At 49.7% G+C, this 15,470-nt stretch overlaps 1 protein-coding gene and 1 long non-coding RNA gene across 5 annotated transcripts in view; one reads left to right on the top strand and one right to left on the bottom strand.

Moving 5' to 3' along the window:
- Window positions 1-31: 31 nt before the first annotated feature.
- Window positions 32-2,349, bottom strand: LOC134484978 (uncharacterized). Its single transcript, XR_015649166.1, has 3 exons — window positions 1,964-2,349; window positions 1,315-1,413; window positions 32-117 (listed from the first exon to the last, which is right to left on the bottom strand). It is a non-coding gene; the product is annotated as an uncharacterized LOC134484978 (long non-coding RNA).
- A 92-nt stretch (window positions 2,350-2,441) lies between these two features.
- The window catches only part of Zdhhc11 (zDHHC palmitoyltransferase 11), a 30,709-nt gene continuing 17,680 nt past the window's right edge, over window positions 2,442-15,470 (top strand). For 2 of the 4 annotated variants that reach the window (NM_001419501.1, NM_001446759.1), the window contains 4 exon segments: window positions 2,442-2,509; window positions 3,878-4,099; window positions 12,758-12,936; window positions 13,659-13,760. In NM_001419501.1, the coding sequence (NP_001406430.1) occupies window positions 2,501-2,509; window positions 3,878-4,099; window positions 12,758-12,936; window positions 13,659-13,760 (512 nt within the window). In that variant the 5' untranslated portion in view covers window positions 2,442-2,500. 4 annotated transcript variants of the gene reach the window in all.

The raw sequence follows: 15,470 nt of genomic DNA, 5'->3' as shown, positions 1-15,470 counted from the left end.
TTTTGTGATCCCCATAGTAGGAGGACTGTACCTGAGTTGGGAGATGCTGTTGGTTCTTGGCTCTCAGCCTGAAGTGCATAGCACACAGGCTGTTTTTGACAGTTGGTCTTCCAGCTGCTACTTCAGAGAAAAGGAAGAGAAGCTTTACCCAGTGCCTTCACTGTTGAAAAGACCTCATATCTTTGATTTGGTGAAATTAACTGCGTAAACCTAAACCATTTGCCATTTAAATTGTAAAATCCATTTAATACATTTTATTACTATGCAGTCACTATGTCCATTATATTTCAAAATATCACCCTGTAAAGAAATGCCATGCTCGGGGTTGGGGATTTAGCTCAATGGTAGAGCGCTTGCCTAGCAAGTGCAAGGCCCTGGGTTCGATCCCCAGCTCCAAAAAAAAAAAAAAAAAAAAACAAGAAATACCATGCTCACTGAGGTCACCAGTTAATTCTCTGGGTATTCACCAGATTTCATATTTGCCTTTCACTGTTCCATTTTCGACGCCAGCTTCACTTAGGTGACTTCCCCACACCAGACACTGTAGCCTTAGCCACTGTACAATACTGGGTACTGGGGAGGCCCTGAAAACCAGACATTTCCTAGTCAAACCAGAAACATACAACAGCTGATTGGGTAAGGTACAGGCTTGAATGTTCAACATCATTGTCTGGATGTCACCCATGGGCTTGTCCAGTACCCACTTTTCACTCCCGAGAAACTACCAAGATCTCAGGAAAGGAAGAGGTAAGGTCAAGATGTAAGATAGTTGAAACCCACTTTGCATCTCTTTTAGACTGGAATGTATGTATGCTATAGGTCAAACAAGAGGCGTGTGTGCAGGTAAAGGTATGTATAAGCGTGTGTGTGTGTGTGTGTGTGTGTGTGTGTGTGTGTGTGTGTGTGCGCGCGGATAAGAATTATACAGGTGAAGGTATCGAGAGGTGTGTGATATATAGGCATGTGTGTGTGCAGATGAGGATTACATGTGCAGAAGAGCATGTGTGAATCTAAAGTATGTGTGCAGGTGAGAGGTGTGCAGATGAAGTGTGCACATAGGCTATTTGGAGGTGGGATGTATAGGTGACGATGTGCAGTCAGGCACATGACCTAAGGTGACTGTCTCCAAATCATCAGAAAGAAGAGTCAAGCAGCACCTGTACTGCCTTTTGCTCTAACATGAGGGCCAGCCACTGCAAACCTTGGTGAATACTGGCTAGACTTCGGGGTCAACCGGAGGCAGCAGTTTTCATTAGGAATGAGAAAGTTTTACCAAGACTACTCATATCAGCCCTGCAGAGATGTCGTGAATACCTGGAGGGATACTGAGAACCACACAGTAATGATGTGAGGAGAGATGCATTCTGGGAGGCTTGCTGTCATCCATCAAGAGCCCAACAACACATGTAGGACCTAGGAGAACATGAGTCATGCTGGCCCCGACACCCACACCCCCAGCCCCAGACTGTCTGAAGCAGAGATTCTGAATCCCAACATACTAGGCTGCCCTTTCCCCGGTCATACTCTATCATGCTTCTTTCCCCCTCTCCTCCTCTACCATGCTCTTACCCCTCTACCCAGTGTCTTCAGTATGTTTCACTCTCTTAATCACATGCTCCCTGTACACTCTGGACAGTGGATTCAGGTTAGATTGTAGACCCTGGGCTCTGTGGACACCTGGCAGCAAAGCAGCCTCACAGCATCCTGCCAGCAGGTGGCTTTCCAGTGGTGATGCATGCCACCATAGGGAGTGTGAATGGAAAGAGATCTAGTCTGTCTCTCCTATCTCAGTCCCAGGGGTGCGTCAGCAGCTAACCCACTCTGGGAGTATCCACATCATCTTGGAAGCCCACAAATAGGAACTAAACGTTTATTAAGGTAAAATTTGAGACGTTGAGGGGAAAACGTTCAGTAGTATTGTATTTGGAAATTCTCATGAGAGAATGGAGGTTCATTAACTCACCACTCAGCATCCATAGTCTAGGAAGTGTTATTGGGCCATCCAGGCCATGGCCTCCAGAGAAGAGCAGTCTACAGGGTAGGCTGTCGGGCTTAGAGTTTTGTGTTTCTCTATGAAGCATGTGCACTTGAGCTTCTACAGCCAAAAAATCTTGGAGATCAAGTGTGAAGAAGTTGGAGTTGGCAGTGCATATCAGAGAGCCGATGGCCTTCATTTAGTAGATTGCAACAGTTTTCTAGTTAAAAATTCATGCAAAGCCACTTCAGTCTCTTCAGTGGGCTCTGCCTTTCGGAGTCCCCACCAGTGGGAACCAGCTAGCTCCACTCCCATCCTATCTATGCTACCCACCGATCTTACACCTCTGTTGTGCCCCACAGTCAGCAGTAGGTAGTCTCCTTGGTTGCAGGGGCTGTGGCTTTAAGAGCTGTGGAACCTTCCTTTGTGAGGTGTTCCGTAACCGCTTTGTTCGTGGGAACGCCCCACCACTGTTTAACATGTCAGCACTGAGCAAGAAGTGTCTGACCTGTGCTGCTCAACCTGATGAAAGAGGTAAGAATGTAGAGTGGACACTGGCTAAAGGCAGTTATGTTTCATCTCCTAACTCCCTGAGCCAGGGCCTCGCAGGTGGGGACTCAGCCCATTGGAGACTCCAGCTATCGTGTAACCTGTTTGGCTCTTAGGGCTGGCAAGACTGATGAACCTCTCCATAGGGACATACAATGAGAGGTTCAAGACTGGGAAGGCTCCCCCTGAAAAACCAGGAACCTGAAGGAAAGTCACGATCAGGGTGAATGAGTGACTGCAGGGTTGGACAGTTCAAAGGGAATTATGGGAGGCTCGTAGGGCCGCATAGAAAGACAGAAGTCATGGGTGTAACATTTAAGACATTCTGGGAGTGTTATCTGTAGCTGTGTTAGCAGTCATGACAGGGTCCCACCCACACACTGAAACCTACAGTAATGGGTATAGAAGCGAGAGACACACGGGTGCTAGAAGCTCCCAGTACCACTGACTCTTGAATCTCAGATCACATCTCATAGCTTACCAGAGTCCCACATCCTTAGTCCTCAAGTTTTGAGAGGATCAATTATGCTGTTATGAGATGAGTGAATGAAGAGACTCCAGTTCAGACGGTGGGATGTAACTTTGAGGGAGGCAAGCCAGGGCATTGACAGGTATCACAGGCCAGTCGGAGGACATAGTTTGGGCATGCCGGGTCACAAAATGGAGGATTCCAGGGGACCTAAGAATTGTGTGGTGCACACGTGTGATGTAGGGAGTGGCGTCCTCTGTGTGTTGAGAAGCTGCATGTTCGTTGTGTGGTGTGTAGCTTTGTGTGATATGTATATTCCCATAGAGCAACTATCAAAGCTAAAATCTGGGACTGGTAGGAAGATGGGGAGCTCATCTTGTTGGCTCACTGCTGGGTCCCTTTCCCTGGGACCTGTGCAGTGTACTATGCTCTTCTCCCCGTCCTGGGCCCCTCTCTAGTGCTCTCTTCCTTCACACAGCCCCTTCCCAGGAGGAAGTGTACTGGGAGGTAGGGTTCTATGAAAATGGATGCATTCAGGTTCTTGTGTAAGAAGGCCTCAGTGTTGTTCTCTTTATGTCTTTTCTAATATTTGTCACTTGAACATTTGGGACAGATTTGTGTCAAGAAGAGAAGAGGCACTCTAGTAGACATGGCCTAAGCATGAAAACCTGGGCACAGAGGTGGGATAGACATACTCGGCCTTGTGCCCACTATCTTGGGGGCTGCCAACCTACCTGACACGACAGGGATCTCCTGCCCTAGTCATGTAGGTATCAGCTTCTGGCCCAGGTTCTGGTGACTTCCCCTGACAGTGACAAGTGGTATTGCAAGACACTTATTCTATGCCCAGGAATAGACAGTCTTGTGCCCTTCTTGTCTCTCAGATGAGCACCTGTGGCATCGGCCAGAACCGGGTCCTCCCAGAAGCCCAGGAAAACAATGTGAAGAAACTGCTACCACGCCCTCTGTCTAGGGTGAATGGCTGGTCACCACCCCTCCACTCCTTTCAGGCAATATCCTGGACCACCTACCTGGCCATGTCCATTGTCACCTTTGGGATCTTCATCCCCTTTCTGCCAACTAGCTGGAAATATGCTGCCAATGCTGTATCCTTTGTACTAGTAGGGCGGGCCCCTGGGCTACCTATCTCTTGGAAGGGGGAGGGCTTCTGAAGGGCTTCAAGAGAGTTGGGTCTGAGCCCTAACATGCCCATGCAATGGGCTCTGTCTGCCTAGACCACTTGTTCCTGTGACCCCACATTGCCTGATAGAAGGTGTTCTTGCTATTGTGAACATTAGAATCTCCTATATACAAGGTGACAAGTGGGACCCTGGAAATGGTGACCCAAGGAAAGGGAGGCAGCTATGTGACTGCAGTCACATCTTTTTTACAGTGTACAGATAAGCCCTTCTCTGTTGACTCACAGGGTAGCCAAATAAACAAGAAAGGATTTCAGAAGCATATACGTGGCTGCCACTGACCCACAGCCTGCCAGTGTCCTTGGATACCCTTGTAGAGCCCATTGCTAAAGCATGGAAGGTAGACAGGAGCCCTGTTCCTGGACAGGCCTTTAGAGGTGGTTCCCCAGGGCAGTGGGAAGACCTACATCCATACTCACTTCCCTATGGCATGGTGTATATGAGGGCGGGCATCTGGGATCTGCCATCACACTTAACATCCGATCAGGGAGACCAGACCCTTAGGAATGAGTTCACTTAGAGCCAGTGCCAAGCTGGTGTAAAGTGGGCCTATGCTCAGAAAATTGCATCCAGAAGCCATAGACGAGCCTGGGTGGCATTTATCTTAGTGAGGCCATACTCTGGGTGTAGACTGTACAGGGCACTTTGGCTGGCATTTTGCAGGTCCTAGGAGTTAGGAGAACTAGGTATATGTGTGTGAGTAGTGGAAGGAGACCTTGCAGGTCACAGGACCAAGTGACTCTTTCAAGAGCCAGGGCAGGGACTGCCATGTCTTGGGGGTCCACTTTGCTGAGACTGGATGTAGCAGGACCTCACAGTCACCTATGTGAACAGTTAGAACTGACAAGTCTTTCATTTTTCCACATGCATGATCAGGGGAGCATCTTAAGAAAAACTCTCAGATGTCAGAAACTATCACGCTCAAATGCCATGGTTTATATTGGCCTGGTGCTTATGCCCATAACCACTGTGCTATTATCTTCCTGGGAAAGCACACAGCCAACTCTATCACTCACTTCCTAATCTCCCTATTGCCAGGACCACAGTTGTCTTTATTATTTTACAGTGGGTGCTAGGATTGAACCCAGGCACGTATTATACCATAGCTTGGAATCGCAGCACCCTGACATTTCCCAGTGGTACCTCCGGGTCTTTGGTTGAGGAAACTGGAGCAGAATGTCTCCCAGCTCAGCTGTGGCTGGTTCTTTTCAACATAGTGGTAGAGACTTTTGAGAACAAATTCAATGTAGCAGGTTAAAAAGTTATTCGGGTTTTCTGCTGTAGCTTATGTTCAGTTTAGTAAGGTATGTTTCTCAGGAAATTTGAGTATTCCAAAATGTCAGATTTCTTGGAATAAATTTATTCACAATATCGCCTATGCTTTTCATTTCATCTCTGAAGGATGCACATTTGTTTTTTGGACAGGATTTTTTTGCATAGCCCAAGATGGCTATGAACTTATGATCCTCTAGGCTCAGCTTCTCAAATGTTAGAATTAGGTATGTATCACATTCAGGACATATAGTAACATGTCTTCATTGGCTGCCTCCCTCCCTCCCTCCCTCCCTTCCTCCCTCCCTCCCTTCCTCCCTCCCTCCCTCCGTCCCTCCCTTCCTTTCCTCCTTCCTTGCCTCCTTCCTTCCTTCCCTCCTTCTTTCTTTTTTACCTGAAATTGTACCTTTCTCTGTGGCCCAGGACCACTGTGAACCCCCAGTCCTCCTGCCTCAGCCTGTCCAATGCTGGAATTGCAGGTGTGCACCACCACCCTGGCTTTCTTGGAGAGAACACCTTTACAGTTCGCTACATTTCTCTACTGTTGGCCTCTTTCTATTTTTAATTTTTCCAGCCTTTGTTTTTATTATTCCTTCTTTCAACTAATGTCGGGATTCTCGCCTTTAAGTGGAAATGCAGGTCATCGGCTTCCTCGACACATACTTAGTGTTATGCTACTATGTTTTCCCTGAAAGTTTGGGCCCTGTGCTGGGTAGTTTTGTCAATTTGACACAAGCTAGAGTCATTTTGGAAGAGGGGAGCTTGGTTGAGGAAAAGCCTCTATAATATTGGTCCATAGGCAAGTCTGTAGGTCATTTTCTTTATTGATAATTGATGTGGGAGAGCCCAGCTCACTGTGGACAGTGCCTTCCCTGGGCCAGGTTGTCCTGGATGGTCTAAGAGAGCAAACTGAACAAGTCATAATAAACAAGACAGTGAGCAGGGCTCCTCCACGGCTTCTGCTTCAGTTCTTGCCTCCAGGTTCCTGTGCTGCTGCAGTTTCTGCCCTGACTTCCCTCAGTGATGGACTATTTCCTGGGAATGTACAATGAAATAAACCCTTTCTTCCCCGAGTTGTTTTGGTCATGATGTTTTTATCACAGCACTAGAAATCATAACTAAAAAGGCCCCTCGTTGCCTGTACTTCCGGGGCTAACACCAGTTGCTCATGTAGTCTTGCTAGTGATAGGAGACTTGTTTTTAGGGATAAGCCAAAGATGCCTCTGGCAGGTACCTGTGAGACCACGGACATCCTGGCTACATGCAACCCTGAAAATACATATCCTGGGACACACATCCTGGACACACACTCCCCAGATACTTACTTCCCAGTACATTCCCGCTGAGCACATATATAACTCAGTATGCACATCAGAGGCACACATGCATCAGGGGAAGACTTCCTCTGCCCTGTACATGCATCCTGGGCACACACATTCCAGGGATATATACACATATCCCACATACACATGCCCCGGGCATATGTACATCCCAAGCATACTTGCGACCAAGATCCTCCCACCCCAACCCTGGCAACACACTCTGAATGTGCACACATCCCAGACATGTGAACCCAGGACACACTTTTACTCGATTGACCTTGCAGCATCAGGTCTTGTCTAGGGGAGACAGGGTGAGGATGGTGTGCAGGAACCAACGGCAGGTGCAGGGAATCGCTTCGGGTTCCTGTGTGCCCAGGATCCAGATAGGCAGCAGCACCCTCTTCCAAGAGGAGTCTTTGCTAAAGCTCTATCCAGTCACCAGAACAGAGTAGGCATTCAAACCGTGTGAGACTAACTTCCATGTGGGAGCTCAAATGTCCACATGGGAGGGGAACAGAAGGGTATAGGTACCTGAGTCGTGCTATTCAAACACACAGCACCCCACCTGTATTCTCTTCCCATCAGGGTGACAGCTTCCAACTCTGAGTGGTGGCCCATCTCACTATACCTACTATGGAGGCCACAAACCCTGCTGTACCCTCCTTGGTCCTCCAGAAACTCCAGACCTTGTTGTTGGCCTACTGAGCCTCCACTGTGTCCTGACACCCAGGCCCTCTGTCCTCCAGTAGCATCTGCCTCTAACCAAGAGCCCTCAAGCTCCCTAGGTCCGCGGGGCTGAAAAGCAATGCCATCAGTTCCTGTGTGCTCTTTAATGTAGGCAGTTGGCCTCCTGGGTGCTCAGCCACAAAGGGGGATAAGAGATGATACTGAAGTCATCAGCCCATAGCTCAGTGCCCCGCTTCTGTTTATGTAACATCAGACATTGGCCTCACCAAACGCCTCAGCATGGGTGAAAACAGGCACTAGCTCAACAATTTCGAGTGCCTCTCAAGTGACCTTTATGTGAGTTTTAAAACCCAGAATCTAGTCAGCGCTGAGGCCAGCGCTGAGGCCAGCGCTGAGTCTTGAATATGGGATGGAGCCTCTCTGTCTCCTTAGGGGAGCACGGCAGTTGCCAGGCTGAGCTTGGCTGTGTTTCTGAGTTAGGCAGCCTGTGGCCTGTCGGGTTGACCAGGAGTCCCAACAAGAGTCTTAGCACGACCCACTGCCATTGGGGGTACCTGTGGGGGACCTAGTTATGCTAAATCTCTACATCCACCATTCTTCCTGAATAAAGGGGTGTTTCCTTCCCGCTCCCTGCCTTCCATCTTGCTGCCTTTCTTTCATATCTTTCCATGGTACTGTGGAATAACGTGTGTGACACATATGGCTGTCCTAACAGAGCTACCCAAGGTGTCTTAGGCAAGAGATGATGTATTTCCCTTAGTTCTGGGGAAGCAGTCTAACGTGAAACGGACACAGGCCCATGTTCTTCTTAAAACACTGGGGAATACTATGTCTCCCTGTCACTTTGCCGCTATGTCACCTTGGCCTGGGGATGCAGTCTTCAGTGTTGGCTCATTTTCTGCCCTGGGAATTCAGTCTGCTGTGTTTCCCATAAAAATATTTAGAGAGCGAGTGAGTGTGTGTTTATGGCATGCTCGCCATTGCATGTAAGTGGAGCTCAGAGGACAACTTTCTTTTTTCTTTCCCACTTATTTATTCACTTTACGTCCCTATTGCAGATGCCCCTCTCTTCCCAGCCCCCCTCACACAGTCCCTCCCCACAGTCCCTCCCCACAGCCCCTCCCCACAGTCCCTCCCCACAGCCCCTCCCCACAACCTTCCCCACAGCCCCTCCCCACAGTCCCTCCCCACACACCCTCCCCACAGCCCCTCCCCACACACCCTCCCCACAGCCCCTCTCCACACACCCTCCCCACAGCCCCTCCCCACAACCCTCCCCCCACACCCTCCCCACAGTCCCTCCCCACACACCCTCCCCACACACCCTCCCCACAGCCCCTCCCCACACACCCTCCCCACAGCCCCTCCCCACAGCCCCTCCCCACAGCCCCTCCCCACAACCCTCCCCACAACCCTCCCCACAGCCCCTCCCCACACACCTTCCCCACAGCCCCTCCCCACACACCTTCCCCACAGCCCCTCCCCACAACCCTCCCCACAACCCTCCCCACACACCCTCCCCACAGCCCCTCCCCACAGCCCCTCCCCACAGTCCCTCCCCACACACCCTCCCCTTCTCCTCCAAGAAGGAGAAGAACCCCGTCCCCGAGGTACCAACCCACCCTGGCACATCAAGTCACTGCAGGACCCAGCACATCTGATCCCACTGAAGCCAGGCAAAGGCAGCCCAGAACGGGATCCACAGGCAGGCAACACAATCAGGGCCAGTCCTCTACCCCATCCCTGAAGAGGACAACTTCCAGGAGTCAGTTCTCTCTCTCTATCTACCACAGGGTCCAGGTTGTCAGACTTCCGCAGAAAGCTCTTTGAGCTGCTGCATCCCCTTGTTGGCCTACAGTTGCCATTTTTATAAGGTCTGTGGCCACAGTGGATGAGATCGTTCCCAGTGGCCTCGTTTACTTGGTTTGCGATGACTCTGTTTTGCAAGTGAAGTCTTCTGACTTTGGTGTCAGGACGTGTATATGTTTAGGAGACACTCACTGCCTTATAATCACTGCTTGCTTCTTTTTATTCCTAACTTGGCTCTGTTTGGCCCTGGATCTTGTTGGTGGCTTTGTGTTTGCTGCATTGGGCCGTTCTGGCAGCACATCCAAATGGACTCCATTCTTTCCCAGAGCCTGCTCTATCCACTTGCTAGCTCAGTCTGGGTTGTTGTTCAGGGACACTGGAGCTCCTGCAGCGTTCTTGGCTTTTCTGGTCAGGTTATTGCCTCTGAAATTCTTTCACTAGCTTGACGGTTGGGAGCCCGGCTACACCCGCATTGTGCTCAAAGGAGCAGTGCTTAGTACTAGTTTGCAGCCACTAGAGGGCACCAGCATCATTTGGCACCTGCTAGGCACTGTGAGGGGCTGAGAAGTGAGGGGCTGGGTTAGAAGAGCTAGGACTTTGTGTGGAGAGGATCCTAGGAAACCCTGAGGTCAGAAAAAAGCCTGAAGATCCTTCTTGTGGTTCATATGAGAAAGGGCTCGCCAGGCTTGTGAGGGTCCTGTCACCAGTGGGACTCCTTCCCTGCTGACAAAGGAATAGATAACACAGTTTAACCAACAGGGCCCACAGTGCAAAATCAACCTTTAGCCTATAAATCTTTTTTTTGAGTCCTGGGTTGTGCCAAGGCAATGTGAACTAAGTGGGTGTGTGTGGGGGGGACAAGCAGGGTGTCTTAGGCTGCTGTTGTAGCTCAACCACGGAATTTGCCCTGGGGGAATCATGAGTCCAGACAGTACCAGAATGTTGGCTCCTCCTGGGCCTCCCCTCTTCCTGCGGAAACAGGACAAGGGAGAGGTCAGTAGTTCGAGGAGGCTGAGGAGGGTGGTGTCCTGAGCTGGCGCCCTTCCTTTATTTGTTTACTAAACACAGATTGTTGCTAGGGAATGTTCCAGCCAGCTGTGGTTCTCATAGGCTCCCACATGGAAACTTCCAGAGGGAGTTGGAGGAAGGCCTCCATGGAGGACGCCTCACCCTGCTACTTTCACATTTAGTTATCCATTGAGACAAGGCTCTAGAGGAGACAAGGGCAGTTCCTGAAGAAGTTCCTCTTCTGGGCTCCCCCTTGGGAATGTCGCCTTGGTGTGTGGTAGGGAGTGGCCAGCCAGGTCATCTGAGACAAAATATAGTATAAAGTAAGGTCACCAACATGATTTCTATGGGTGACAGGGATATCATTGAGTGGTAAAAAAAAAAAAAATGCTGGCAAAGAGATCCTGGACAAGCTTTGCACAGGAGAATGTGATAAAAGATGTGCGGTAACTTCTGTAGGGGAGCTCCGTGTCCAGGAGGGACAGATTGAAGTCTGAAATCTGAGTCCCTTTTGTGACCAGAGGCCTTTTGTGACAGACAAATGCTTTTAGGGTGGCCCCCTGGTACTCCATGTGACGTCTGGGGATTGACGGTCCTTTAGGATCTGTTTGGCAGGTTCAGGTTCCAGAGATTCTGCCTCAGCTGTACCCTGAGAATACTTTGCAGCCATACCCTCCACATGACTGGCCTACATCCCCAACAGTGGGACTTCATGTGTGAGTAGAGGACGGATGCTGGTGGGTTGGAGAAGATATGGAGGTATCATGAGATGCGGTCACGGAGAGCCTGGGCAGTTGACCTCAGCTTTACCCTGTTTGCTCCTCAAAATGCCTCTTGGGCTTTCTGCCTGCCTACGGGTTTCTGTTAGAACAGGCCTGTTCTAGTGTCACAGGGAAAGAGTCAGAGTCCAGTATAAGACTTCCCGTGTCCTCGATCCTTACCCACCAATGTCCCAGGCTCTGACCAGGCTTCTTACTACCCGTCATCATGAAGGAAGCACATTCACCCTCAAATTAGCTTCGAGAAGTGGAAGAGCTGCTGGGCCATGCTCTTGCCATGGTAGCATCAACAGCTGTGAGTGACCCTGTGCCTACTCCCACTGGCCTATACCATAGCTGCAATCTATGCTACAATAAAAAGGTAGCAAGAGCCTCTTCTGCCACACTCCCATCCAGCCCTGCACCAGCTCCTGCTCTGGTCCTCCTGGAATACAGCTTCCTGTCTTCCTCACAGTCATTTCTCTGTGCCCTGACCCGCTTCTCCGTCCTGTGTCCATGCCCTGAATCCTTCATCCTGGCCAGTTCATGCTTGAAGATGAGGTGAGCAAGACAGGACCTACACCAGGGTTTGGGTCAGTATACAGGCCTCTTGCAGGCTTATCCTACATCACTGATTCTTTTTAGACCTTCATTAGGGCCTCCTCTCCAACACACATCACCCACAAAACCCAACCCCAGCATACAGGATGGCTTTGGAAATCAGCACTACAAAGCCAGGCCATCAACCCTGAGCTCATAGAAGGGCTGGGAAAAGGGACTTCTGGCTGAGTTAACTATCCATGTCCTGTTAAAATCCCCACAGAGCCTCTTGTATATGCCTATGGCCTTTCTCTTGCATAGACACAAAGAAGCCTGCCTGCTGGCCCAAGCTTAGGCTGTGGGGCATGAGACTTTGTTGACTTCCTTTAAAGATGCCGTAAATGCTGGTCCACCTGGCCCAGAAATCAGGGCAAGAGGGAGCCTCTGTTTTCTTTTTCTTTTTTTTTTTTTTCCTGAGCTGGGGACCGAACCCAGGGCCTTGTGCTTGCTAGGCAAGCTCTCTACCACTGAGCTAAATCCCCAACCCAAGAGGGAGCCTCTGTAATCAGTGTCTCCTCCTGTATATTATCCCAGGGACAGGAGGAGGGATGGAGGGGACAAAGACCTTCTTGTGGCCATATAGGCTTAGATGGGCAAAGCCCAAAGGTTCCTGAGAGTTTTGTGGCCCCTGAAGCTCTAATTCAAGCTGAGGTTGGAGAGTACCTCCCAACTGCTGCCTGACCTTCATGTTTCTGATGAACACAGCTTTCTCCTGTGTTGTGGCCAACAGTAACTCTACTGCCAATGGAACCCACATATGTTGCATCATCTTGGCCTGGTCTAGTCCCACTTATATCCTAGGCCTTTCCCATCTGGGAAACACCCACCAGCAGGTGAACCACTTTGGGTCTCTGAAGCTATCATTCCAAGGTATAAACTACTCTTTTCCTTGTCCCTGCCACATAAGACATTTCAGGGCTTGTGCACACTGTGGCCAGTAGCTCGCTGGCTTGTCTGCTTCTCCAAAGGGAGTATCTCTTAGGATCTGCTCTCTGATGCTGCAGATATCAGTGACTAGGAGTCCCAGTGTCTGACACTGTCTGTCCCACTGGGAGACCCTTTGCACCACGTCAGCCAGGCTCAGGGCTGTGTGTTCCTTGACAGCCCAGGTGATGGGTGGGGTGTTCATGTTCCACCTCGTCGTGCACTTGATCGCAATTACCATCGATCCAGCTGACACCAATGTCCGACTCAAAAAGGACTACTTGGAGCCTGTGCCGACCTTCGACCGGTCCAAACACGCACATGTGATTCAGAACCAGTATTGCCACCTGTGTGAGGTTACCGTGTGAGTGGAGTAGGAGTTTGGGTATAGAATCCTGCTGTCCTGTGACCCCCACAGTTGCCCAGATGAGTCTGCTGCTGCCAGGTGCTAGCATTTTGTGGCACTCCATGAAGGGTGCAGTCATGTGCTCGCAGCCTCCTATTGGGCTGCTATACTGCCCTATTCTATAGCTAACAGTCCTGCCTCCTGGTTCCCAACACCTCTCTCCCGTGCTGTGAAGAGCTGCAGTCTGAGGGCCCAGCAGTGTGTCCTCAGGTCATCTTGAACACACAGACCCTTCTTTGTGGTGGTGGTGGGGCAAGCATGTTACTTCCTTGTGTTTTTTTTTCCTGATAAAACATTTCCAACTGGGGAGGAGGGAAAGGCAACTTCAACTGATGCCTGGTGGGACCCAAAGTCTCCAGAACCTGATCAGGGCAGCACACTGACTTGATTACAGGAAGGCACTGTTGGCACTGGGTGAACTACCAGCCTTCAACTCCTACATAGAACTTTCAGGCTCCCATCTAGCAAACCTATGTACAGGGAGTCCTGGGTTTACCTTCCAGTAACAAAGCCCATGGGTACAAGCTCATCTCTCTACCCAAGGTGGCCTTGTCTTTTCTACAGACTTCCAGTTCCCCACTGCCTTCAGATGGAGGCCCCACCCACCATTTCGTGGTAGACACTCACTTCCCATGGTGCATTTGGGGTTAACAGGCTGTTTCTCCCAATTTCTTTTCCAGGAGCAAAAAAGCCAAACATTGCAGCTCCTGCAACAAATGTGTCTCTGGCTTTGACCACCACTGCAAATGGCTGAACAACTGTGTGGGCAAAAGAAACTACTGGTGAGGCACTCTTGGGGTCAAGGTTGTGACTAGGGGAGGGGTCTGGGATTCATAGGAATAGGTGGCAGGTGACAGAGTGGAGGGGGCCACAGACTCTGGAGAACAGCACAAGGAAAGGATGGTCTCTGTTTCCAACTATGCAGAGCTGAGTGATTATGTGCTGCCGACTTTGATATGTGTTTGGTGGGGCTGATCCTAAACATGTGGGTCAAGTTCACACTCACAAAGTCCATGAATGGAGTGCTCACCATGAACAGAAGGTCAAAGCTGGTCTCGCCTCCTAAACTCACTTCAAGCCTATCTACCTTTTCGATGTTATGACCATCGGTCCAAGAACAGTGGCTAGACCTTGAGCGCAGGAGTAAGTATATAGGCCATCTTAAGGCATTGCCCTGCTCGTGAATGCAGAATCCAGAGAGCTTCTGGGCATCAGATCAGGGCAAAGATCAGTAGTACTCAACCTTCCTAATGCTGTGACCCTTTAATAGAGTTCTTCATGTTGTGGTGACCGCCAAACATAAACTAATTTTAATTGCTACTTCATAACTAATTTTGCTACTGTTATGAATAGGTTTGCCAAAGGAGTTTTGACCCACAGTTTGAGAACTACTGGCCTAGGCTGTCCATCAACCCTGTGAGTCCTGAAGATGAACAGGATGTAGTAGCCTCTTACACCAACCCCATTCTTTCCCCTTGCTGGACAACACATTGGACTATGATGTCTCTGCCATCCACCAAGGGAATAACACTGTTACTAGGCATCCCAACAGGGCCTTCAAGTGATCATCATGGTTCTGGCAGTGACTGGATTAGCCAGGAAACCCTTGTGCACTGTCCCTTTGAGAGCCTCATACTGCCCGGTCACAGAGTTTTATTGGCTAACTAAGCAGTTTCTGGGAAGGCAAATTGGAAATAGGTGAGGTATGGCCTGCCCATGAATGGGGAGAGGGCAGAAGAAAGCACAGATGCTGTGAGATTGAGACATGACCTTTGCATGCCAAAATCGGGGTCAAGGGAAGAGTAGAGGGTGATAGGTACCAACCATTCTTACTAGATACCACTGATTCTTAGCATCTTCACTTTCTGTTCCCTACTCTCCATGGCCCAAGAAAGCAGGAGTGGGGGAGATGTTATTTTTTTTTAAATTTAAACATTTTTATTTTTAGTTAATGTATGTGGATGTTTTATTTACTTTTATGTCTGGGCACCTCTTACCCTTAGAGGCCAGAAGAGGGCATCATATCCCTCTGGAACTGGGGTTCCGGACAGTTGTGAACCACCATGTACATACTGGGAATTGAACCCTGGTCCTCTGGGAGAACCACTGAGCCATTTCTCTTGCCCTTCAATGGCATTTTGATAAAATTTGGGTCCAGAGTTGAATAGCAGCCCATGTCTCACAGTGCAGAATGGGGGGACAATAAAGGCTGGTGAAGCTCAACACAGTGTATGGGACGGCAGTGAATAAAGAAGGTAGAGGAGGAGGAAGAAGGAGGAAAGAAGATGAGGAAGATGAGGAGGAAGAAGAACAAGAACAAGAAGAAAGAACAAGAAAAGGGAGAACAAGAAGAGGGAGAACAATAACAATGAGGAGGAGGAGGAGAAAGAACAAGAAGAGGGAGAACGAGGAGAATAAAATAACAAGAAGAAGAAAAAGAAGAAGAGGAGGAGAGGGGGAGGGGGAGGGGGAGGGGGAGGAAGAGGAACAGC

The sequence above is a fragment of the Rattus norvegicus genome, chromosome 1, assembly GCF_021556685.1.
Source record: "Rattus norvegicus strain SHRSP/BbbUtx chromosome 1, alternate assembly SHRSP_T2T, whole genome shotgun sequence".
Lineage (NCBI taxonomy): Eukaryota > Metazoa > Chordata > Mammalia > Rodentia > Muridae > Rattus > Rattus norvegicus.
The sequence above is the reverse complement of the archived record's forward strand: the minus strand, read 5'-3'. Positions and strand labels throughout refer to the sequence as shown.